Source organism: Equus asinus, chromosome 21, assembly GCF_041296235.1.
Source record: "Equus asinus isolate D_3611 breed Donkey chromosome 21, EquAss-T2T_v2, whole genome shotgun sequence".
In the NCBI taxonomy this organism is placed as follows: domain Eukaryota; kingdom Metazoa; phylum Chordata; class Mammalia; order Perissodactyla; family Equidae; genus Equus; species Equus asinus.
Window position 1 is genome coordinate 81,721,844 of NC_091810.1, and position 25,385 is coordinate 81,747,228.

General features: G+C 50.8%; 1 protein-coding gene across 2 annotated transcripts in view; it reads right to left on the bottom strand.

Moving 5' to 3' along the window:
* Positions 1–24,867, bottom strand: part of KY (kyphoscoliosis peptidase) — a 44,375-nt gene extending 19,508 nt beyond the window's left edge. The window contains exons 1-6 of one of the 2 annotated variants that reach the window (XM_014828738.3): positions 23,731–24,867; positions 20,419–20,481; positions 16,577–16,639; positions 6,285–6,359; positions 4,138–4,200; positions 1,154–1,236 (exon numbers count right to left, since the gene is read on the bottom strand). In XM_014828738.3, coding sequence (XP_014684224.2) covers positions 1,154–1,236; positions 4,138–4,200; positions 6,285–6,359; positions 16,577–16,639; positions 20,419–20,481; positions 23,731–23,866 — 483 coding nt within the window. In that variant the 5' untranslated portion in view covers positions 23,867–24,867. Of the gene's footprint in view, positions 1–1,153; positions 1,237–4,137; positions 4,201–5,363; positions 5,509–6,284; positions 6,360–16,576; positions 16,640–20,418; positions 20,482–23,730 lie in introns of those variants that run through there. The other variant, XM_044754866.2, reaches the window with a different exon arrangement.
* Between the last annotated feature and the right edge of the window lie 518 nt (positions 24,868–25,385).

Below are 25,385 nucleotides of genomic sequence, written 5' to 3' on the forward strand. Positions count from 1 at the left end.
AATCAGTGTTTTGGGCCCAGACCTCTCCAGGCTGGAAACAGCTCCCGGCTCGGATACAGCTCCGGCCCAGTGGTCTTTTCCACTGGACGTGCCACAGGTCCTAGAGCCCATCGCTCCCTAAGCAAATTGATCACTCTCCCCACCCCCCAACTTGCTCCTTCTCCCTTGCTCCCTGTGGTGAGGAATTGCCCCACCCTCCCTCCCTCCCTCAGTCCAGCGCCCCGGAGCTCCTCTCCTGCCTTCCGCCTCACTCCATACACACTGCGGACCGTGGCCTTCCTCTCTGCCTCTAGCTCAGCGCTGACCTTTCGGGTCCTCTCTGTTCTCAATGTCCTCGCTTATCCAGGTCATGCCTCCTGCCAAGACAGCCCGATGTCCCCCTACTGACATCCCTGCCTCTAATCTGACTTGATCCCTGCTCTATCCATCCACTCACCAATTCAACAAACAAGGATCCTGAGTACCTACTACGTGCCAACCACAGGGTGGTCTTTCTCAGACTAGACAGTCTCCCTGTCTACTGTCCTAGGATGACTCACTCTGATGTCAGCAATGGGTCCAGATCCTTGGCCCCTCCTACCAGACTGTGTGGGGAGGCTCTTGCCTGGCTCCCAGGACCCCAGTGTGTCCCTGGTGCTTCAGCTCTTGTAGCTGCCCTTCCTCACCCTAGATGTGCCCAGACCCAGAGGAGTGAGAGCTCAGAGCCCATGTGCCCCAGGGGTGAGCATGGCTGTGGTCACAATGGGGGCTGGCCATCTGCATCCATGGCCAGCCCCAATTCTCATGTTCTCTTCTTTCATGGTCTGGGGCTGGCATGGCTCAGCAGTAGCAATGCCCAAATGGGCAGGGGGAGGGCAGGATAGGGCTGGCCAGAGGGGCCTGCCAATGGGGCGGCCACAGGGGCTGTAGTCTGGGGTGGGAGTGCCAGGATCGTGGGTAGGGTAGGGGGATGGAATAGCCTTTGGTGCTGGGCAGGGGCCTCTGCCTTGGGCCTTCTGTCCCCCACCTATTTGCTGTGAAAGACACCCATGGCCATTCCTCCAAGGGGCTCAGAACACTCTCAGGAGGGGTCTGGGGAGAGGCTTTGCTACCCTGGCTTGGGGAACTCCAGCCACGCTAGGGGCCCCGTGGGGAGAGGGGCTGGCTCTCCTACCTGTGAGGCATAGGTGTCCAGTTTCTCAAACTGCCGCAGGTCCAGGGGCATGGATTTCAGGCTGGACCGATCCCAGGGGTAGGCTGGAAACACAAGCAGGCAGCTGCTGAGACCTGCTGACGAGGGCTGCCTGGCCCAGGCCTCATCTTTTTGAGGAGCTATGACTGCCTGACCTTTCACATGATTCCCAAAGTCTGGAACACTGCTCCCAGCACTCTATTTCCTAGAGGGTTTCTTGGTCTCATTGGTTTGGGAACTATGGCGACTCCTCTGGTCCTCTTGGAGACTCACAGGGAACGTGAGCCTATCTGTAGCCCCAAGGGGTCAGCGATAAAGAGACTGATCTCACCTCAACAGGCTTGCTGCCCCTAGTCCGATGGGTGATGGAATCCCCTTCTCCTCACCCTTGGGTTTTCTGCAGATTCCCTGTTAACTTTCCCAGGAATGAGCGCTCTGTGGAAAGTGTCCAGGCAACGTTGCTAGCCCCTGATGGGCTCAGGGTGGGAGGGTCCTGCCACAGCCATGGTGCCTGGTGGAGAGGGGCTACAGAGCACCCTGGGGGTAGGAGGAGGGTGCGGGAGGGCAGGGCCATCTGGGTCCCCATTGGGGGAGGTGGGTCTGGCACTCAGACAGGTTTCCTCCCTTACCCATGGTCAACTGGCAATAGAAGACCCCAAGAAAGCCAAGTGTGTTCTGGCAACAGGCACCCAAGGTACCGTGGGGGAGCCCTTGAGGCTGTGCCTTGTAGCCATTCATCCAAGTCTAGCCTTTCTCACAGGAAGCCTGGACACAGGACAGCCCTCATCAGCTGTTGCAGGGCTAACTGACCAGTGGTCAGACCAACAGATGGACAGACAGCAGACCTCTGTCCCAGCCCAGAAGAGAGCCTGGGCTTGGCCAGGATCCTTCTTATTCAAGGCCCCCTGAGCCAGGCTGACCAAAATCAGGCAAATTTGGTGGGAGACAGGGAGGGGGTGAGAGGAGGATGGGGCGAAAGGGGACAATCCCCTGACTCATGTGGACCCACCCACCTCTCAGCCTGCCATGTCAGGAGACTCTGAGTGTCGGGTGAGTGAGGGGAGCTGGTGGGGCCCCAGGGTATGGCAGCACTTTGGGAAGAGCAGAGTGACTGGGCAAGTGCCTGGTGGGGCTGCATGAGGCCAGGGTTCTAGTCGGGGCCAGACCTCCACCTCACTAGGGGGCGCTGGACCCAGACACTGGGCCTCAGGCGCATATCTACGGGGCGCCTGGGAGAGTGAAAGAGATGGTGGGTCACATTGTAAGGTCGTTGTCACTACTCTCCGGGGCTGTGGGGTACAGGGTGGGGGTCCTCGCAGGCAAGTGCGGGAGCAGGGGAATGAAGCTTCTCTGCCCCGTGGGGGGCTACAGCTGCATTTGTCCACATCCCTGAGGGTCCCTTACTCCCGTGCTGTAGATCCAAGAGATGTGGTAAGAGGGTGGGGGGGAGTTACCACCAGCTCTGGCCCGAGCTACCCCACAACCCCCTGGGAGTGTGGGATGAGAGGCAGTGCTGGTGGTTAGGCAGCTGGCCAATGCTGGCCACCGAGGAGATCCCTGCCCACAGTCAAGCACTTCCCCACTGTCCAAGGTCTGTTCCTATTAGGAACCAGGCCTTCTTCCTTCTCAGCCTCACTCTGCTCCCCTACTTCCTGCTGACACACTCTCTGGGGGGGTTTGGTCTCTTTGACTGGAAGCCCCTGACTGGGTTCTCGCCATAGCACATCCTCTGACATATCCAGGATCTGAGGGCTGTTCCTCTCTTGAATGGGGCAGGGCATGCTGTGGGCAGGCAGGGTATGGCTTCACCCAGCAACCTAGCATTTTCTTTCTTCATTTTTCTGCTCCTTCTACAAGAACCAAGACCTTTCCTGGACTCCCCTAAATCCTTTTGGCCTGTACAAGCTTACATTGGAGCTCCCTTGAAGCCCAGCGCCATTGTTGCTCACCCCTCGGGTGCTGGAGCTGGGATCTCTTGCCTCCCATTACTTAGATCACCATCAGTGCCCATCCTGTGTGGTCTGAGTGCAGCCCCGGCTCTGCCAGCCCTTCAGAAGGAGTGAAGACACAGCGGCTGGCCCTGCTGAGCTTCACACTTCTCAGCGCCCCTCCCTCTGCGGAATCTGGGCCTGCCATTCTCTGACAAGGACCATCACGGTGACCTAAGTGGCTATGAAGTGGACCTACACAGTTAACAAGTTTCCACTCAGAACAGCTCTGCAAATGAGGTCTCCCCTGACCCCATTTAGAAGAAGGATGGCATTTCTAAAATGGGACTGAAAACCTGATTACTGGTTTTACCTTTTTTTTGTTTCCATGTTACAATATCTGAACATTAAAAATAATTGTAATGATTTATGCCTCATTAAATTTACCTTTTGAACAGATTATATAAGATCCAAATATGATTTTGCATAAATACATTTAACGTACTAGTGGCGTTAACTAAAATTATTCTAATTTTCAAGCAAAACAACAGGAAGAAGTGCCAAGCTGCACCAACCCTTAGATGCCATCTGGTCTACTGAGGCCCAGAAAGGCGAGTGAGGGACAAAAGCAGGATTCGAACCAAGGTCATCTATCACCCAATTCAGGGTTTCCTCCTCTGCCCCACTCTGCTTATTCACAAGCCTCCTATCTCACAGATGTTTGGCATTCCATTTAAAGTTAACACAATTCTGAATTCTGTTCTCAATATGTTTCCTGAAATGGGCTGCGTTGTTATTGGTGGGTTTATCCTGTAGTTTTGGGATCCCATCTGGTGTGTGAGCTTTTCACTTCTCCACCTGTGTCCATGGCAGACATTGCTAATCAATCATGATACTCCTCTCCCCCCGGCCCGTAGCAGCCCCAGATCTCAGCACAGTGCCCTAGGGAGCCATTTCCAGTTGATGGATGATTGGCCCATGAGGCTAAACCAATTCGCCATCCCGGAGAATGGCTCTCAAGAAGGCTCTGTAACTTACCATGGGCGTCTTTCCCCCCAGGCTGCCGGGGTCTTGTGTTTCCATTTTTATCGCCTTGTAAACCTACAATATCCCAAAGGTCAGAAGTAGAGAAGACACTTCAGACGACATAGAAATGCAAGCACAGACGAGTCTCTGTGTGGTGATCCTTGCCTCTGACCCCTCATCTTCACTCTCCTTGACTCTCCTTCTTGCAGCCTTCTTGCTCCCATCCCCACCCACCACTGAACTGCTGCTGCAACTGCCCTGGGCTTCCTGGTGAGGCAGAGGGAGGACCAGGAACCAGGGAAGGGATGATGAGAGAGAGGCCTGCAGTCTGGAGCAGAGGTGGAATTTGCTCTGACATCAACACTCTGGATTACTCAGTGAGCCCACCTGGAGCCTGATGCTTCTGCCCTCATCTGATCCTCCTGCCATCTCGGAACACAGCGGGAGATGCTGAGAGCACCAGCGAATTCCCTGCCAGAAAACCCCGGACAAGCACTGACCGAGGGCAGACAGGAAGTGGGGAGAGGGGAAGGCAGCTTGTGTGGAGCTCGAAACCCAGAAAGACCAAGTAATTATAAAATTATTCCTGGGGAATGTTCTAGGGCAATCAAATCCTATAAATCCAGGACTGTTACGGCAGAATGGTAACCAATTGTTATTAGACTCTATGGGCAACAGGAAAGAAATTTTTCCTGCTTATTTGAAACAAGATCAGGAAGATTCGGGTGGGCCCCTGTTGGAACCAGGAGGAGCTAGGGAGTGGGGATGCTAAGGTGGGTTGTTTTCTGCCCTTGAAGCCACTGTAGGCTGGAAATACAACAATGGAGGGTTGCAAATGTATCTAGGCCATTCTGAGGAACAATGGGCTTTTGTTTCTTGCACCTACATTTTGTTTCTGCAGTAGAGTGACAGGGGGTCAAAACAGTAGCCAGCATTTACTGCATCCTTACTGTGCCTGCCTTGTGCTTTATACTGACTATCTCATTTAACCTCACAACAATCCTATGAGGGACGTTGATTTACTTTCCTCCTTTTATAGATGAGGAAATTGAGGTCGAAAGAGAGGTTAAGCTACTTGCCTAAGGTCACAGAGCTGAGATCTGAACCCAGCTAGTTGACTCCCAGGGCCTGCCCTCTCTCCACCTGACTGCCCTCCTGAGGCCCTGACAGCCGAGGGCTGCAGGACTGGGCAGCCTTGGAGGAAGCACCTTGGCCCACAGAGTGGACACGGAGCGAACCTGAGCCTTGGCTGTTCTGCAGCCTCCATTCCTTGGCCGGCATTTCCCCAGGCCCTCTGTTTAGCCACAAGATGGACAGATGCAGGGAGATGACCGAGAAGGGAGTGGAGGAGACATCGTGGACCCGGGCCTGGGCCTGTGCGCACTGCAGAGAAGGCAGCCAAGGACAGTGGTGAAGAGCACAGGCTTCAGTCGGTGCTCTTAACTGACCCACTTCTGACCCACTTCCTAGCTGGTGACTTAGACATTATTTCACCTCTCTGAGCCTCATTTTGCTGATTTAAAAAGTGGGGATAATATGAGTATGTATCAAAGGGGGTTAAAAAATTAAGGAGGGGCCGGCCCGGTGGTGCAGCGGTTAAGTTCGTATGTTCTGTTTCGGCAGCCCAGGGTTTGCTGGTTTGGATCCTGGGTGCAGACATGGCACTGCTTGGAAAGCCATGCTGTGGTAGGCGTCCCACATATAAAGTAGAGGAAGATGGGCACAGATGTTAGCTCATGGCCAGTCTTCCTCAACAAAAAAGAGAAGGATTGGCAGCAGATGTTAGCTCAGGGCTAATCTTCCTCAAGAAAAAAAAAATTAAGGAATGTATAATGCTTAGCACAGTGCATGCCACTCTTTAGGCAGTCAATAAATGGTATGTAAAAACAATACCACCACTCGTGATGAAATTCATTTTTAGCTAAATGCCTTGTGTTACTCACACCTAATTACAGAGACTTAAGAACAGTGGTTGTTGGGTATGGAGAACAGAGTCTCCCAGGATGAAGCTGTCATACCTCTGCCTCTTTCCAGTGTGTAGGTCCAGGTCACTCCTCTACTTCCCCCCGGAAGATGGCCAGGCTGGGCTCTGGCCCTTCCAGCTGCCTTCAATCCTCCCTGCCAGACTTTCCCACACAAGCAGCTCTGTACGTACGTACATTTAGCCAAGGAGAACTTCTTGAGCAGCTGGGGCATGGCGTCTCGAGGGTGGACCTCCACAGTCAGCTGTGTCCCTGCAAAGGAATATGAGGTGATACTCTCAGCCAGATGCTGCCAGGAAAGGGTGCAACATCTCATGACAGATGTTTGAACAACAAAATTCAATTGGTTTTAGAACTGTCTTTTGAATATGCAAGTAATTCTTATTTAAAAATACACAAAACCAAAAAATAAGCAGAGAGTTTCAAGATCAGGGCAAGATGGAGTAAACATATTCCACCTTGTCTCTCCCACGGAATGCAACTGTAGACCTGGGGAAGAATGCATAGGGCAATGAATTGAGGACTCGGCAAAGTAAACGATAGAAGGGAAATTGGGGAAGATTAGAATTGAAAGCATAACCAAACTGGAAGGGAGTCTACCTTCCTCTCCCCCTAGGGGGTTACCTAGACTGGACTCAAAGGCAGCCCCAAACGCAGAAGTGCACACTGGGGTGCAGAGAAAAAATGCTCCAAGAGAAGCCCTTCCTTCCGGCCTTTGGAGGGACAAAAGGGAAGCTTTAAGAGTCAGAGAGAGTGGGAGAAATCCCCTGTTGTTTTTTTCTGTGTGACTCAGCCCCCAGGAAATCCTGTTGGTGGCAGTGCAGCAGTGCTTTTGGTGCCAGGCAGGCACCTAAGTCTGTGAGGGAGTGTACCAGAGAAGCTATGATTCCCAAGAGTGTGGGGCAAACACTCATTGTTTTTTTTCTCTCTCTGTTCTCCACTGATTGACTCCAGATTCAGACACAGTAGTGAGAAGTGTCTGGCAGAGTAGGGAAACTAAAGCCCCAGCTTTAGGGCTGGAGGAACAGAAAGTGGGTTATAACAAGGAGGGAGCTCAAGAAAGCAATTCCATAAAGTTACAGATGAACTCCTGTGGTCACCTCTGCATGGATGGATAGCATCTACGTTGTGCATGCATGATCTTATAGTAAACATCATATCGCAGTCTTTGAGAACTACACGATAGGGTAGACTAATTCCCAGACTGCTCACTGGTTGTGTGTGAGCAGGGTAGATCTGGATAGCATTGCAAAGGCCACAATCCATAATTACTCAGCATAGGAAGACCCAGGAAAATCTCAACTTGAAAAGGAAAAGATAATCAACGGATACTAACCCCAGGAGACACAGATTTTGGAATTATCAGACAAAGCCTTTAAAACAGCTATAATGATCATGCTCTAACAAGTCAGAGCAAATAGCCTAGAAATCAATGGAAAGATAAAATATTAGCAAAAATTAGAAAATATAAAGAAGTAACAAGTGGAAATTTTAGAACTGAAAAATACAGCAGTTAAAAAATTCTCTGGCTATACTCAATAGCAAAATAGAGGTGACAAAGGAAAAAGTCAGTGAACTTGAAGAGAGAACAATAGAAATTATCTAATATGAACAACAGAGAGAAGGAGTGAAAGGAGTCTCAGGGAGCTGTGGCACAGTACGTAAAGAGCTAACATTCACGTCACTGAGATTCCAGAAGGACAGGAGAAAATAGTATGATGCAGAAAAAGTATTTGAAGAAATAACGACAGAAGAGTCAATGAAACCAAAAGCTGGTTCTTTGAAAAGATCAGCAAAATTGATAAGCCTCTGACCAGAGTGACCAGGACAAAAAGAGGTAAGGCACAGATCAGGAATCAAGACACCAATATCAGGAATGAAACGGGTATATCACTACAGACCAGACCCCATATATATTGAAGGAATAATACAAACAACTCTATGCACATAAGTTCTGCAGCTTAAATGAAGCGAATAAATTCCTCGAAAGCTACAAACTACCAAAATTCACCCCAAAAGTAGATAACCTGCATATTCCTATATCTATTTTTAAAACTAAATTTGTAGTTCAAAATCTTCCAAAAACAAATAAACAACAAACAAACAAATAAACGCCAGGCCCAGATGGTTTAACTGGCAAATCCTAATAAACATTCAAAAAGAAATTGCAGTAATTTTTCACAAGATTCTTTAGGAAACAAAAGAGTAGTGAATAGTTCATGCCCTTGTTATGAGGCCAGCATTAATCTAATACCAAAATCAGAGAAAGACAGTATAAGAAAAAATCACTACAGACCAATATTCCTTATGAACATAAACACAAAAATCCTCAACAAAATATTAGAAAACTAAATCCAGCAATATAGTAAAAGAATAACACACCACAACCAAGTATGGTTTATTTTGAGAAGGCAAGGCTGGTTCCACATTGGAAAATCAATGAATGTAATTCACAATATTAGCAGCCTAAAGAAGAAAATCCACATGATCATATCAATTGATGCAGAAAAAGCATTTGACAAAATTTAACATCTATTCATGACAAAACCTCTCAAGAAACTAGAAATAGAAGGGAACTTCCTTAATCTGAAAAGAAGCATCTACCAAAAACCTGCATCTTAACAGCATATTTAATGGTGAAAAGTGGAATGCTTTCCCCCTGGGATTGGGAACAAGTCGTGGATGGCCACTCTCACTATTCCTCATAAACATTGTACTTGAAGTCCAACCTAGTGCCATCAGTTAAGAGAAAGAAAGAAAGGTCATAAAGATTATAAAAGAAGAAATAAAACTCTCCTGTTCACAGATGACATGTCTGTCTACATAGAAAATCCCAAGTAATCTACAAAAGAAGTTCCTAGAACTAATAAGCAAATTTAGCACGGTCACAGGACACAAGGTCAGAACCCCCAAATCAATTATATTTATATTGCTAATAAATGACTAGAAATTAAATTTAAAAAATACTATTTTCCATAGCTCCAAAAAATGAAATACTTAAGTATAAATCTAAAAATAAATTGTAGGAACTGTATGCTGAAAACTAAAAAATATGATCAAACAAATTAAAGCAAACTTAATAAGTGGGGAGACATACCATGTTCATGAATTAGAAAGCTCAATATTGTCAAGTTGGCAATTCTCTCTAAATTGATCTATAGGTTTAATGCAATTTCAATCAAACTCCTTGGAGGAATTTTGTAGATTGTAGATATAGGCAAGATGATTCTAAAATTTAGATAGAAAGATACAGGAACTACAATAGCCAAAGCAATTTTTTAAAAAAGATGGAGGACTCCAACTATCTGATTTTAAGATATATTATAAAGCTACAGTAATCAAAACAATGTGATATTTACAAAGGGATAGATAAATAGATCAATGGAGCATAATAAAGAGTTACAAAATAGACCCACATAATTACGGCAAATTGATTTTTTACAAAAGTGCAAAGACAATCTAATTAGAAAATGAGTAAAAGAACAGATATTTCACCAAAGAAGAGATTCCAGATGGCAAATAAACACATGAAAAGATGTTCAACATAATTAGCCGTTAGGAAAACGCAAATTAAAACCACAATGAGATATCACATCTATTAGAAGAATAATAATAAAAAAGTGATATAATATGCTGACAAGGTTGTGGAGAAATTGGCTCTCTCATACATTGCTGGTGGGATTGTGAACTGGTTCAGCCACTCTGAAAAACAGTTTGACCATTTCTTATAAAACAAAACATACACTTAACATAAAACCCAACAATTATACTCTTGGGTTTTTACCCCAGAGAAATGGAAGCTTATGTTCACACAAAAACCTATACACAAATGCTTATAGAAACTCTATTCACAATCACCCAAACTGGAAACAACCTAAATGTCCTTCAATGGGTGAGTGGATAAATACCCTGTGTACATCCATATCAAGGAATATTTCTTAACAATGTAAAGAAACTCTCAGGAGTGCTGGGAGGATGTGACTACAGAGTCCACACAGAGAACTTTTGGGGTGACAGAACTGTCTGTATTCTGATTGTGGTGTGATTACATGCATGGGTTAAAACTCAAGAATGCACACCAGAAAATTCTATTTTACTGTATGTTAATTTAAAATAAAATTTAAATTAAAAAAAACCCAAGTGAACAAAAAAGCCCAAGCAGAATTAAAGCAAAACAAAAACTTGAATTATACAGAAAGATACAAAATAAAAAGTGAACATCCTCTTTGTAACTTCCTTCTTCACTAACATCTTTACACTTCAGTGAATGTAGTCACATGTCATCATTTTAAATGGCTGCGTAGTATTCCATTCTATAGACGTTTTTATAATCCATATAAGCAATCTCTTTCTGTTGGATATTTAACTTTTCCCAAATGTTTTGCTATTATAAACAGTGATGCAATGAACATTCTGATATGCATCTCTTTACAGACTTTTCAAATTAGTTCCTTTGAATTAATTCTTAAATGTGGATCAAACGGTATAGAGATTTTTAAGGCTTTTGTTAGATACTGGCAAGTTATTTTCATGAATGATTTTATCAGTTTATGATCACATCAACAGTGCAAGAGAAGGCCCATTTTGCTCATTCTTGCTGTGTTTGACTGCAAAATTGGCCACAATACTTTGTGCTTCCTCCCAATGAGAGGTCTTTTTTTCCTTCCCTTGAATTTGGGCTGGCCTTGTTATTTGGTTTGGCCAATTAGCATGTGGCAGAAGTGGTGTTGTGCAAACTCTGAGCTTAGGCCTCAAGAGACTTTGCAGCTTTTCCTCCCATTCTTGGGATTCCAACCACAACTGCCATGTGAATGGACCCAGGCTAGCCTGCTGCAGGATGAGAGACCACGTGGAACAGAGTAGAGCCATCTCAGGTGAGGCCATCCTAGACAAGCTGGTCTCCAGCCAAACCACCAGTTGACCACGAACACATGAGCAAGTCCAGCCAAGACCCGAGATCAGCTGGGTGTGGCTCACACAAGAAGGCCCAGCCAACTTGTAGACTTGTGAGCTGGTAAATGCTTATTATTTTAAGCCACTGAGTTTGGGGATGGTTTTAATGTAAAAATAGGTCACCCATACACCCACTGACATTTAATTCTTATCAATCCTTGAAATTTTTATCAATGAATAATTATATCTCGTTGTTTTTGTGTATTTCTTTAATTTTTAGTATAGTATTTTTTCATAGATTTATTTGCAATATAAAATTCTTTCTTTGTGAATTGACTATTTTCCTATTGATGTATTATTTTTCCCTTATTGATTTTGTAAGAGCTTTTTTATTAACCCTCTCCCTGCTAAATGTGCAATTATTTTTCACAGAATAACAATACTGACTTTCTTGTGTAGTTCATAAACTTGCTCTGTATGCCAAACAGGATAATTCTCAAATAATTCAAAAGATACAACATGGCCGGCCTCCTGAGGCATTACTTTGAAGGGTTAACATTCATTTTTGAGTGTGGCTCCAGCACATTAACTGTCAAAGAAAATCAGCCTGTGACTTTACAATTAAGACTTCAAGCATTTCAGAATTCAAAGTGTAATTCAGTTCTGGTCACAGGATTGAGTGCCATTGCCAACAGCAACTCTTTCCTGTGTGTCTTCCCATGATGCATGAGGCGTGGGCCTGTTCTCCTTTGCCTTTTCACTTTCTCCCCCTGATACATTCTGAGGTGTTCTTCAAAGCCGGTGCCAAGCAGTACTTGGCTGCAAGATGCCTTGTGAAAAAAGGATTTGAGAAACAAGCCCTTTCTCTCCCCTTTTGTGGGTTGCAATACACGCTCTGAGAAGTCCTGCAGCAAAGAAGTCTATTTGACCCAGTACTACTGCGTGAAACACAATTTGGAAAATGCTGGACTGGGACAATCTCCATAAGCTTCTAGAAGCTGCAAAACTGAACAACTTGTTGGTTTAGGGCTCAACAGCAAACCTCTTCCCCAAACTCCTCATAACATCCAAGTATTTCCAACCACTCCCAATTCAGCCATATCTTTTTGTCAAAAAATGAGCGAGCTGAAAACGGAGATACTGGCAAACGCCTTTGAAGGGTGGGCATTGAGGCAGTCTCACACTCAGACAGAGCCCTGGCCGGGAAGCTCCACCCATCACCATTTCTAATCCCTTCTCTCCTTCCGCACTTCCTCTTCTCTCTCCCCTCTCCAACAGGGGCCAATGCTCCACATTCGCCTGAGTCCCACTTCCTGGCTCTCTCTCCAAGCAGTGCTGCCGGTCGGCACGCCCTCGGGGAAAACGGCAAAGCTCCCCACTCCCCAGTCTGGGTGGGACTGTGATTCCCCATCCTTTACAGGGGTGTAAGGGCACTTCGGGGAGGCTTCTCTGCTCCAGGAACCGGGCCTGGGTGCGCGGTCTCCAGGCAAACAGCAATCACAGTACAGCCCCATGCTTCCGAAAGGCATGGAGTGGTAAGAGTTTGCCAACCATGACAGCCCTGTATCGAATAAAACTCTGAAGGAAAAGATTTAATTTGACCAATCTCCAATGACAAAGAGTGGAACATCATTTGGAGCAAAATTTAAAGTTAAGACCTAAATCCTAAGTGCAGTCAGACACCATTAGACTAATCTTAACAGTCACAGCCAAACCCAAAGGAGGCCCTTCCTGGGACTTTCGGCCACCTGGTGGCTCTCTCATGGCACCCCTTCCCAGTTCTATCAGTTGTCACCCAAATATCATTTCTGAAGCTGCATTTTTGGCTGTTTTAGTAAAAGTGTATTCGTGACTGTTTTCTGCCTCCCCTAAGGAGTGGCTCCCAGGCCCTTTTCCCACACGCCATGGGCTCTGCTTCCCTTTCCCTGCCTCTCAGAAATGGAGAAGCAGCTCCTGTGCGTACTGCCTCAGGCCTGCCTATTACCCAGTCAGGAGAGTTCTGCCGCCAACAGCTTCTCTCCAGCTCTCTTCAGGTTTGAATCAGGATTTGTGTAAAGGCCTAATTTGCTCAGAATACCTAATGCAAAGATGGCAAACAGATTTCATGTTGTTCATTAACCCTGACTGATTGGAAGTGGCTGCCTGGAGCGCTGATCAATTAGCAAAGACTGTCAGGGATGTGTGTGTGCACGAATGCGAGTGTGCACACACACGAGTGTCTATGTGTGTATAGGGGCTGTGGGATTCATGTCAGATATTTGCCATCATTGATTTAAGGTGCTCATTAATTCTTTCTAGAACTGGCTGCCACATTTACACCCTGAATTCTTTGTCCTGGAATGTTTTCCTGCAGTAGCTGAGCATCAGGAAACTTCAGCTGAAGCGTTTGTAATTTCAAAAACCCCCTTAAATAGCCCCTGGATAGGTGTTCAACAGAGATGTGCTGTGGTTTCTGCCCAGGGTGTAGTAGTCAGCTTTAGCGCAGGAAGTGGTAAGCTCTGACATCCCGGAAACAGCAAGCTGGATGGTGACAGCGACAGCCCAGCTCTGAACAACCCTCATCAGGTACTGCTGGACACAGTGAAAGCCCCGCTCAGCAGCTCTAGTGATGAGATGACAACTGAGCGTGCCAGGGCTCAGGGCTGAGACCACTGGGGCACCAGGCGGGGTGTGTGACGAAGGGCGTCTCTTGCAGCCCTGAATGACCTCCGCTTCCCCTGGGCTCTCAAAAACGCAGGGCCACTCACGATTCCTTCTGCAGAATGGAGCTCCTCAGGGATGTCCCAGGTCTGGAAACATGACAGCTTACTCTAGGGCATGCACGATCAAAGAGGGCAGAGTGTCTCCATGAGGATAAGAGCGGAGGATGACCCGGCAGGATGAAGCCTCAAAAGGAAACTGGCTCCTCACGAATGACTTTCTGGGTGAAGTCACGGGGGTCCAGTGACCACTCTGCTCTCTTTCAGCCCACACACCCATTACAGATTAATCTCCTGAAGCCCCCATGAGGTCCAAGACTCCAATCATCTTTTTGGCAACACGTGCATGAAGTCTACCATTGATGATGAGGTGAGGAGGAGGGAAAAAGCAAAACCATTCTGGCTGACAAGTTCTGACTGAAATCTTGGATTTCTTGTTGGGGGAGGTATGGAAGGTATTGCACCCTATTTGGCCCCCCTAGATTGGTCCCTGCCCCGTGTGGAAGGAGGTGGTATGATGGAGTAGCTAAGCACTGGCTCTGGAAGTGCACACACATTGGTTTAACTTCCAGACCTGGCACATGCTAGTTGTGTAACTTCAGGCAAGTTACTAAAACCTCTCTGGGCCCCCATTTCCCCGTCTGTAAAATGGGGATAACCAACCACACAGGTGGTTGTGGGGATTAAATGAAGTGAACCACAAAAGGGGCTTAGGTCAATGACTGGCCCACACCAAGTGTCCCCCCTGTGGCACTGTTATTACTGTGATATAAAGAATTTCCGAGAAAGCTTCTCTGGGGACTTGTGTGGTCCTTAGAACCGAGCTCATGAATTTCAAGGCTCATTGGATGAGAAGGAAAATGGCACATGGAATAACAATGTCCCTGGTCACCACTGTCTAAAGTAGTAGGCATGTGGTCGCTCGGCACTGGCCCCAACCTCAACAGAGCCAAAGCTGAATTCTTCACATTCCTTCTCCAAACTGCTCCTCCTGCATCTCCCCGTCTCCATCCTCAGGTCCCAAACCTTAACTCCTCTCTTTCCCTTATGCCCTAGAGCCGCGCCATGGGAAAACCTCTCTTGCCTGCATTATCATGATGCCTCCTAAGTGGTCTTCTTGCTTCCACCCTCGCCTTCTTCTGTTTACTCTCCACCAACTGGAGGCTGTCACATCTAAAACCATGTCTAAAACCATAACGTTTTCCAATCACACTCAGAACAGAAGCCGGCATACAGGCCCTGCAAGACCTGCCCTGTGTCCTCTCTGACTCACCTCTACTACCCCCACCTCACCCACGCCCCTCCAGCCACAGTGGCTCCCTCCTCCCTGAACAGGCCAGCAATGCTCCTGCCTGGGGCCCTCTCCCCGGTGCTCCCTCTGCTGGAAGCTCTTCCCTAGATGTCCACCTGGCTTGCTCCCTCATCTCCTCCTTTACTCAGATGTCACCTTCTCGGGGAGCCTTTCTCAACGACTCTATTTTAAATCGTCCCCCATGGTAGGCTGAACAACGGCCCTTAAAGATAGCCATGTCCTAACCCCAGGAACCGGTGACTGTCACCTTATATAGCAAAGGGGACTTTGCAGAAGTGATTAAGAATCTCCAGATAGGAAGATCATCCTGGATTATCTGGGTGAGTCCAATGTAATCACAAGGATGCTTATAAAAGAGAGGCAGAGGGAGATCTGACTACTTATATGGGGAGAAGACAATGTGAGAATGCAAGCAGAGACTGGAGTGATGCCCTGCCTCACCACCTGCCAGTGCCTCTCTGCGGGATGCTGGGATAGCCCGTCTTTCAGAGAGCAGTTCCCTGAGAGGCCCCGAATGTTCCAGGGCCTCCAGAGACGTTCTATTTCCAGGAGCCACCACTGCTCCCTGGACGTGATTAGACAATTTCTGTACAGCTTAGGACATCAGTGCTGAGAGCAACCGTGGGGAAATCTTAGGGCCAAGCCTCTGAGAGCTTGCAGACACCAGGCTTTGAGTCTTTAGTGCAGAGCAAGAAACCACAGCAGGGGCGAGGGGAGTGCGGAGTGGGGGGTGGGGGTCTCTAACCTGGCCTCACTTCCAGCTGTAGCTGTGAAGCCCTCCTGTCTCTACCCCACCGTATTCTCAGATCTGATCAACTGCACAGTCACCACGGTGAGGCCCTCACCTGCCCTCCCGGAGCCCCCAGAACCTGTCCCGGCAAAGCCAGGATTCCCAGGAAGGGCCCTCTCACTCCCCACTGCTGAGTTAAACCCCTCCCTGGGTGGAAGGCCCTGGAAGGCTGAGTGTTGGGAGCAGAGGCAAGGGAACCACCATGACTCAGAAGAAGGGAAGGCTTGGACACCGTGAGCCGGCAGGAGGAGGCTGGGTTCTGGGGGCTGTGGAAGCTGAGCTGTATGAAAGTTAACAGCTGAGGCCTTGGTGGTGGTTGGGGAGGTCAGACTGCCCCAGCTCTGCCTCCTGCTGGCCATGTGATCTTGGACACAGGACAACCTTTCCAAGCCTCAGTTTACTCAGGTGTAAAATGAGAATAGTAAGAGTACCAATGATAGGATTGTTGTGAAGTTCAATTTACACGAGAATAATCATGTGAATGGCCTGGCAGGGTGCCTGGCACATGGTTAGCACTCAATAAATGTCAGCCATAGTGATGACAACAAGGGTGTGATGATTACTCCAGTGGGATCTGCGGCCCAAGGACTTTATTCCTCGATCCCACAACACTATGCGGCCTCTCACTGCTTCCCATGGGATGGGGGAGAGGGAAAGTGGGCTCCAACATCCACCGGCAGAGAGGACCCTGCTCCCTGCAGTTGGCACTCTGTACTGGCCGTCTCTGGCTCACAGCAGCCGGAGGAGAGGTCACGGGCAGTGTCAAATCCCTTACCTTGGTTGTCGTAGGAAGTGATGATCTGGGTCTGCTGAGGATGCTGCTTCTCTGCCAGGTTTCCTATTTAAGGAAGACAGAGAGACCGGCAGTGACTACTGGGATCACAGTGGAATTTTCCCTGGGCAGAGCAGAGAGCTGTGTGTGTCTGCAAAGAAAGGCAGGCCCTTTCTTTTAAAGAAAGGGTGGTGGCCAAGCTCCTCCCAGGCCTGGCCCAAATGCATGCACACCCCCATGGCGTGCACACCCCCACAGTGTGCACACCCCCATGGCATGCACATCCCCACGACATGCACACCCACATGGCATGCGCACCTGTGAATCAGCACACTGACACACCTGAATGCAGAGGCAAATGCCTGGGAGCCCGTGTGCACACACCCTCATACCTCTCAGCGGTGCCAGCATGGGCTGGGTTTCTTCCCAAGAAGCTGAGGAAGTGTCCTGTGGGCTAGGTAACCACAACTCCTGACTTCAGTGTCGCCAGGCACAGTTCCCACAGTGCACAGGGATGCCCCGCTGATCTTCCCACCTTTCTGTGCAGCGGGCTGGAGGGCCCTATCCCGATTATACAGCTGAAGAGCCTGCAGCTTGGACTGGTCACCTTTTTGTCAGGGAGGGTCAGACCTGGGACTTGAACTTCAAGTCTCTTGACTCCTAGCTCAGCCTGCTGCCTCCCCCTGAGAAGAATGAGCGGGTAGCCTTCCTGGTTCAGCTTGACAAACATTTGCATGGCAGTCCCATGCGAAAGCTCTCTCTGCACACTAGCGATAGGTATGTCCCCAGGACACAGAGCTGTCCTCAGAGCCTAGTGCAGGCAGGCTGCTGTGGAGAGATGCCCAGTTCCTGCAATGGGCATGAAGGGGAACCTGCAGGCTTACTTGCCCCTCCTACAGGAGGCACCACCTTTCCTGCATCTCTCCCTTCACAGCTACTGCAGTAGCCTGCCCTCGCTGAGACTGCCCTTGAGCCTCTGCTTCAGAGGGGCTCGGGGAGGGGCTGGGGAAGGGCCAGGGTCATGGCAGCAGGAGGTTCCCACGCCACTATCACCCTGGCCTGCCATATTCTCCCCTGGCCACCTGCTGGTCTGCAGAAAGGCTGCCACTGGAATTGACCACTGGGACCTGTGCCTGAGCCTGGAAACAAGCACGCCTCTGGGGTGCTGGCCTAACCAGGCTCCATTCAGATGACATGCCCTGTGTACCCGACCAGATCTGCCACTCAGTGCTTCCCACTCAGTTCCCAGTGGGCTGGACTTAGGATCCACCTGGCAGGGTCCTGCCCTGGAGAAGCCTGCCTGCTCCAGCCTTCTCCTACAAGCAGGCCCAGCCAGGCCCCTCAGCCCCCCAGGGCATGTTGGTCAGTCGGCTGAGGGCCAGGTCCACTGCGTGCGCCAACCCAGGGTGATGTGGTATGCTGGGTTGGAGCTCCAGGCCAGACTCAGGCGAGGACAGGGAGGCCACCTCCTGCGGGCACAGCTGGCTGCAACTCTGCTCCACTGGCCGAGGGAGGAAACAGGATCTGGGAAGGGAATCCTCAAGGAGGGTGATTGGCTGGCGTAGCTGCTCTGGGGTATTTATAGTCAGGGCTGCACAGTTGGTTTCCCTGTAGCTGTGGGGTGTCAGTCCCTTTGCTGCTAGGCAGACTTCAGCCAGGACCAAGGAAAGCAGCCAATCACAGCAGGGAAGGCCTGTTGCTGGGCAAGCTAGTTGGGGTTGCTCGGCCCAAACACCTGCTGCTTGGAAAAGTCTGGAGCACTCCAGGCTCCCCCTCCCTGCCAACGCCCAGGCCCAAGGAGTGCATAGGCAGCAAGAGGGGGAACATGTGCCCTTTTGGATCAACCCCACATTCAGCCACATTTGTGCACACTCCACCAGCACAAGCCGTCAGCTGCTTCCTTGTCAGATGAGAGCCATCCAGTTTCCAGGGCCGGGCTGCCTGCAGGTAACCAGGGCTGGGGGCCTTGGGCACCAGCAAGGCGAGCATGTACCCAGAATCCCGCCATCAGAAAACACAAAGAGAAGCTGTAATCTTAATTTCTGCGTGCATGCAAACATGCCATTCGAAAAATGAATAAAATTTTACTTTAAATTACATCTATGGGTGGAGTGGTGGACCCATCAACTTTTCCAGGCTCACAGTCTCTGTAGAGCCCCTCTCCAGCATTTACCCGAAACTCTCTGTTCTCAGGTAGTTTTGCAAGAACTACTTTAATCACCCTCTTTATCGGCTGCACATTGCACTAAGACTCACTTCATGTCTTCTAGAATAGTCTTGTGTGTCCTGTAATAGTTACCCTGTCCCTTTGTGTTTTGTTGTATTTTTCTAACTTTCCCCCAAACCAGAACCTTAAAGATGGCAAAAATAGGATGAACTCAGTGTGTTTCTATCCTCTTCTGATGTAATAACATGCCTAAGAAGCCACAAGATGGATGTCAGACAACTCAGGCAGGAAGGAGAGCCGCCACCAATGAAGATGCTGCGTCTCTCTCCTCCCATTTCGGCCTGCTCCCCCACTCACCCACTCGCACCCTGGCCCAGCATGCCTGCCTGCATGGGCTGCTGTGCATCTCTGTGGCTGATTCGTCTCTGGAGGCCTGATTCTTAGTATAATTCTCACCAGCCCACAGCAGAGCTTTGCTGACTGCGGCCAGGGCTGGTGCATCTACTATCTGAGGGCCCTGACAGCAAGGTTAAGGAAGCTGTTCTGCCCATGGATGCCCGTCAGCTGGGACTCAGAGTGGTGGTCCTCAGGGGGGTGTCTTGAGGATGACTGGTCCCCATGCACAAGGCAAAGGACACACCTTGGCAAGCTCTTCACTTTCAGGGTGTCAAGACTCGACTGTAGTGAATGGCCACCCCTCTGAGGGCAGGGATTCCTGACTGTCTTGTCACTGTTTCATCCCCAACAATCAGAATCCTGCCCAGCACAGAGTAAGCACTGTAGACCTTTATTGAGGGAATGAATGAATGAATGTACTTTGGAACGTCATCCTTCCCGTTTGTTACTGTCAGAAGGATGGCCGAGCTTGTTCAGTTGTGGTCCTGTTTCCCCTTCTCTGGAAGGTCATAGAGGTGGTTCCTTCACCCTGGCATGAAGTGATTCAGTCCTCCGATCTGGGGTGTGACTGAGCCCCCTACTGGGCCCTGGGATTGCAGATCTGATTCTTATTAGAACCCTCATGGGCCCACGGTGCGGTGTCACTGATGTTTGCTCCTGGAGGCTGAGCTAGAGACTCTCTGGTGGGCACAGAATAAGGGCCAGCACGGTCAGTCCACACATAGCGTGCCCAGAGAGCTCTCAGCCTGCAGGGCAAAAGACACCTGGCACTAGTGAGAGGAGGCTTTGGAAGCTGACTTCTCTCAGATCTTATTGTATTCTCCATCCCGGGCCAGCAGGGAGCTACAGAACCCTTGACTGGCATCTCCCCAGGCCTCGAGTAATACCGTCCCCAGGCAGGCTGCTGTCCTCTCTGCTGGGAAAAATTTTCAAAAGATGGATGCCCGCATGGTGTGAGCAGCCCCGCCTCCCGCAGGAACACACCCAAATCTCACCCACCCAAATGACGCAAGTCCTTCCCTACAGCTCAGCCAGCAAACAGTTGGGTGCTCAAGCTTCCGGCATTGCTCCCCCAGCAACAGCCTCAAGGACCTGATGCCAGGGAAGACTTTCCAGGGTAACAGTGGCCCCAGAGGCCTGGATGAGTCACAAGCAGCCACTTTCTGGGTGGTTAGATGTCTAGAGCCAGTCTTCAAACACGTGACCCAATCCTTCCAGTCCTCCTCCAATGAGCTGAATTCCAGAGATTGAAAGGAAAATGAAATGAAAAGAGAGAATTTACCATGCAGCTCGTTCCCTTCTAATTTCTGCCATCTCCGGAGTCCGTTTCCGATGCCCTGGAGCCCTGAGAAACAACAAGGACTGGCGTGAGTCTCTGTGGAGAAGAGACTCAGGCCAAGGGAATGAAGACCTGGTGGCAAAGGGTTAAAGGGAGGCTGGTGGAGCCTGGCTCTCTCCGGATCCGAGGGAGGCTGCCTGTGAATGAGATGCAGTTGGGGGAATGAACCCTTAACTTTTAAAAAATACTAAATCAGTAGTTTTCAAGGGTGGTGGGGTCGGTTATTAGGATCATCCAGGGAGATTTTCCACAATACAGGTCCCATTTTTCACTCTCACATCTCCACTGCATAAACGTGGAAGTATTATTGTAGAAGACACTTGCCATTCATTTTGCCTGCCTATTTCTGTATGTGGGGAATCTTCCACTTTTAAGATTCTTGATGTGGGGTGGGGGTGGGCAAAGACTGCCTATCCGAATGGGAACTGAAAGTGATAGCTGCCCCCTATCCCAGCCTCCCTTGCAGCTAGAGCATGGACATGTGTGGCCCATGCATGGCCAATCAGAAGCACCCGTATCCAACTCTGTCTTGGGACCTGGTGATGGCACAGTGAAGGGGATGGAAGCTCTCTCTCTCTCCCTGGTGGCGGCTGGAAGTGGTGGCTGCAAGGTCGAGTTCCCAGCCCAGAACTGGCATACATTCTGGCAGCGTGAGCAGCTGCAATAAAATCAAGTTCCTGGCATGGAAGGAGCATCTAGTGCTCCTTGGTGGCAGTGAAGGTTTCCTCACCAGACGAGCTCTGCTGTGCAACTAATGGCACTGTTCCTAGAAGCTCAGCCTCAAGCCTGGTTCTCCAGCCCTTTTAGCCACTCAGAGGCCTCTGTCGCTTTCTGACACCCTTCTTTTCTGCAGAGTCCTCCACAGTCAGTGTCTGGGGCTTCCCACTCGAAACCCTCACTGACACACTGATGGAGTGGAATGCACATGTCACATCGACTTTGGGGATAAAACTTAAGACCTCGAAGCTCTTTCAGACTTGGTGCAGGCAGCTTAGGCTACCTCCTCCATGGCCAGGGGAATACGCGACAGGAGTTGAGGGCTTCCAGGCCCGTTTTTGAAAAGTTCTGCTCTAAGGGACTGGCTAGGAAAATGCTAGGGCCCCAGAGGAAAGGGGAGAGGGCACCTGCTGGCCTTGCAGCCCACATGCCTGTGCACACACTCCTTGCCTCCTTGTTCCTCTGACTCTTCTCTGCCACAAGGACACAGCAGAAGAGCCACTTGGCCACATCTTCACTCAGTCCTCTGTATAGTGACAGTATCTGAGCTTCACTCTTTTCTGATGTGGAGCTCAGGCCCTTCTTTGCAGAACCAAGGAAGATTCACTCCCCAGCCGAGGACCTGGGGCGGGGAGGAGACAGGAGGAGACGCCTGGAGGTGGGTGTGGGTGAGTTTTGGATTTGTGCACCATCAGTCAACAGAAGGCCTTGGAACAAGCTAGTTTTGTTCAGTGTTTCCCCTCCTCCAGTCATGTCCCAAGGAGTGGGCCTGCAAGCTGGCATAGCCAGGGGTCTCCTGGACATCACCACTACTCAGACAGCCCTGGAGGCCACGCACTGTCCCTCTTCTCTGCTCTGGCGCAGAACTGTCTGTGAATAAGTGACACAGGTCTCCCCAGTGCCATAGTGTTTAGGAGAAATGTCCGTCAGGAAAATATTTGGAGAAAAATATCAGCAGAAAAGGCTCAGCAAGCAGGGGTCTTCTTTCCCTGAGTCACGGTCATGAGTGTGAAGTGCGTTGGTCTGGAGCCATGAAGGTTTTGTGCTAGGCGTTGGATACTTCTCGGAGCCGTCCTGATCCCTGGCATTTCTGGGGCTTCTCTGTGTTCTTCGCCCTCCCTTTCTAGTGTTAGAGCCGTTCAGAGAGACGTGGTCAGAGGCGGAGAGGGAGGTGGGGCTCGTGGGCTGACCCAGAGCTGGGCCTCATGGGGGCCCTCTGGCCTTGCCACACACTGGGGAGGCCATCTGGACAGCGTGCGTGTAGCAGGAGCAGCCTCATTTCTATCAAGGAGCCAATGGCCTCTGCCAATTTCCTTATTAAATACCCTGGGCAGGCCATTTTCCCTTCTCCAGGAGCACTTCTGAGAACTACAGAACCAACTAACCTAAACAACACCTGGCCCTCAAATCCCTCCTGAGACTGGAGTGCCTGTCAATGTGCTCAGCTCTCCAGAATCTATTCTTTCTCCTGCCTGACTCCCCAGAGGTCACCAGGAGCTATGCGGCAGCTCCAGCCTGTGTGGTTCATGGGGGCAAAGCCATTCCTGGCACCATTGCTCCAGTGGGGCAGGTGGAAGGTAGATGTTCAGTGTGCACAGGGGCTCTGGGGAAAGAGGAGCCTGGAGCAGACTCCAAGGAGCTCTGCAGCTGGAGGCGAGGAGGGAGGCAGAAGTGTGTGGGCTGTCAAGCATCACTCCCAAAGAACTGGTGGACGTCAGCCTGATGCATAGGCACACCAGGCTTGGCCTGGGTTCCCGAGAGCTTCTTCATAGACCCAGGAGGTTCGCAGACGTTTGAGGGGGCTTATTTAACCTCTGCTATCATCCATCTGTACTCTCTTCACATGTCCTCTCCTCTGGAGAATACAGATGCCTGGGTCCTACTTTCCACCATCGCTCCATAAATGGTCACTGTATATATATAGTCTCCCCTTCCCCAGAAAGTCTGTAGGACAGGTAAAATGACTAGATAAGGGCAGGTGGGGAGAGCAGATTTCAATCTTACCCCTGCCCAAGGCTGTGTGCCTTTTACATCTTTTACGCCTTCTACAGGAGGAGGCTGGGAGAGGGCTCAAGAAAGGGGAAACTGAGGCTGAGTTGTGCAAGGACACTAAGGGAGCTCCCCATTTCGAAGTCCAACTCAGCACACAGATTCCCCTGGGTCCCCTGTGCCCTGCACTGTGCCGTGTGGGGAGCAGGACTCGGCCACCCAGGGGTCAGTCCTGAGGCTCTGGCCCCCTTTCTCTAGGGCGTCTTCCAACCCTGATCTGCACCCTTCAGAGTCTGGAAGGAAACTGGCTGCCTGGGGTGACAGAAGCACCCACAGGCCTGCACAGGGAGTCAACCCGGGGCAATCACGCGGCTGCGCGTTGCCACGGGACGCCAGAGCCACAGCGCGGAGGCGCAGGCAGCCATGGGGAGAGGGTCGGTCTCGCTGACCTCGTTCGGGGGCGCGTGGGGCGCCCCCCGGCGGGCAGGCCCTGGGGCGAGGAGGCCGAGGTGCCCGGGGGTCCAGGGGCCCATGCCGGGCGCGCTTTACCTCCTCTGCGCTGGAGCAGCGCGCCCGGGTCCGCCTGCCGGTCCGAGTGCGCGCCCTGCGCGGCCCGCCGCTTCTCCGAGTGCACGATCAGCAGCATGTCGATGGACACGGAGTTGCTGTCCTTCTTCAGCTCCATGGTGCCGCCTCGCTCCGCGCCGGCGCGCCGCTGCCGCTCGTGAGGCTGCTGCGCTGCAAATGGCCCCGTGCGCGCCGCTGGCCGGCGCGGGAGACGGCGAGGGCGCGGGAGAGGGCGCTCCCCCGCCGCCGGGCCGCTGGGCGCCGCGTTTCGCTGACTCTGCCAAACACGCCATTAGAGCCCGCCTGGGAGGGCGCTACCCTAATGAAGCGGCTCTAAGTCACCTTTGAAAGGAAATCCCCGGGCCGAGCCCGACCTGCACCCAGGTCGCAGCCGGCAGGGGCCGCCCGCTCCAGAGCCTCCTGCCCGCGTCCCCGGCCTCCTACCCTGTGCGCTTGAAGCGCTCGTCCCGGCTGCAGGGCTGCCGGGCGCTGCCTCATCCCCGCCGTCTCCGCGGGGCTTCCCGAGAGGCCCGAAGCGGACCTCCTGAGAAGGCCACGGCAAATACAGAAATCGCTCAGCGCTGTCAACAGGGAGAGGCAGTTCAGGAAAAGCAAACACAGCAAGGGGCTCAGACTGAATTGCAAGGGATGGAGAAGTTGGCCAAGTTTTGGCCTTGGCCCCACTCCTTCCCCAGGTGGGTTTTGGAGGTCGACGGCTCCCTCTGAAGAGGAACATGGGTGAGATGTTGGGGTCAGGACCTCCCCACCCCATTATGGCCCCACCAGAACCTGGAACATGCCCACTGGCGTCAACCTAACAGTTCTCTCTGGGCTGAAGTGAACGTCTTAACATCTCTGTTCCTTCCAGCAGCCTGGCTCTTGCTCATGGGGAGGGGAGCGGGGAGTGGGGAGGCTGGGTGCAGGGAGCAGCTTGCCCCTGCCATCAGGGAGCTGGACCTGACAGCCCATCTATTTTTAGCGGCCACAGCAGCAGGGCCTTTGGCTCTGGATCTCAGGAGTGTTTATAGAGGCATCTGCCTGGTAGCCCTTGGCACAGTGGGTCCACCTGGCTGGGGCCAGTGCCCTAACTTAAGTTTCCACCATTAATAAATACCATGCACGTGGAGGCCTTTGCTCTGGGACCCTCCTCACTGTGGACTGTAGTGACCTCACCTTGCAGCGTGGCCCCTCTGCGCTCCCACCTTCCCCTGGGAGGCAGACTGTATGGCACAGGCCTGGGTTCCAGGCCCAGCTCTGACACTTGATGCCCACGTGACCTTGGATAAGCCATTTCCCCTCCATTTTCTCACACTTATCATGGGCATCATACACATTCTCACAGGGCTGTTGTGAGAATGACGTGCGCATGAGGTGCCTGGCACATGGTAAGGAGCCTCCAAATGGTAGCTGTCATTCTTACTTCATTTTAAGGGTGAGGAAAGGGACAGGTGACAAGTCAGTGATGGAGCTGGGGGTCACACAGCTGCACCCTCAGACTCTGAAGATTTCCCCGCTGACTGTGGCTCACAGCTTGGTTGCCTACAGGCAACTGTAAAGGCCACCACCTCATTGCATCACCACTGTCCCCTCGCCCACTGGGCATCTGATGAAAGGAGAGGCCACTGGCTTCTAACAGG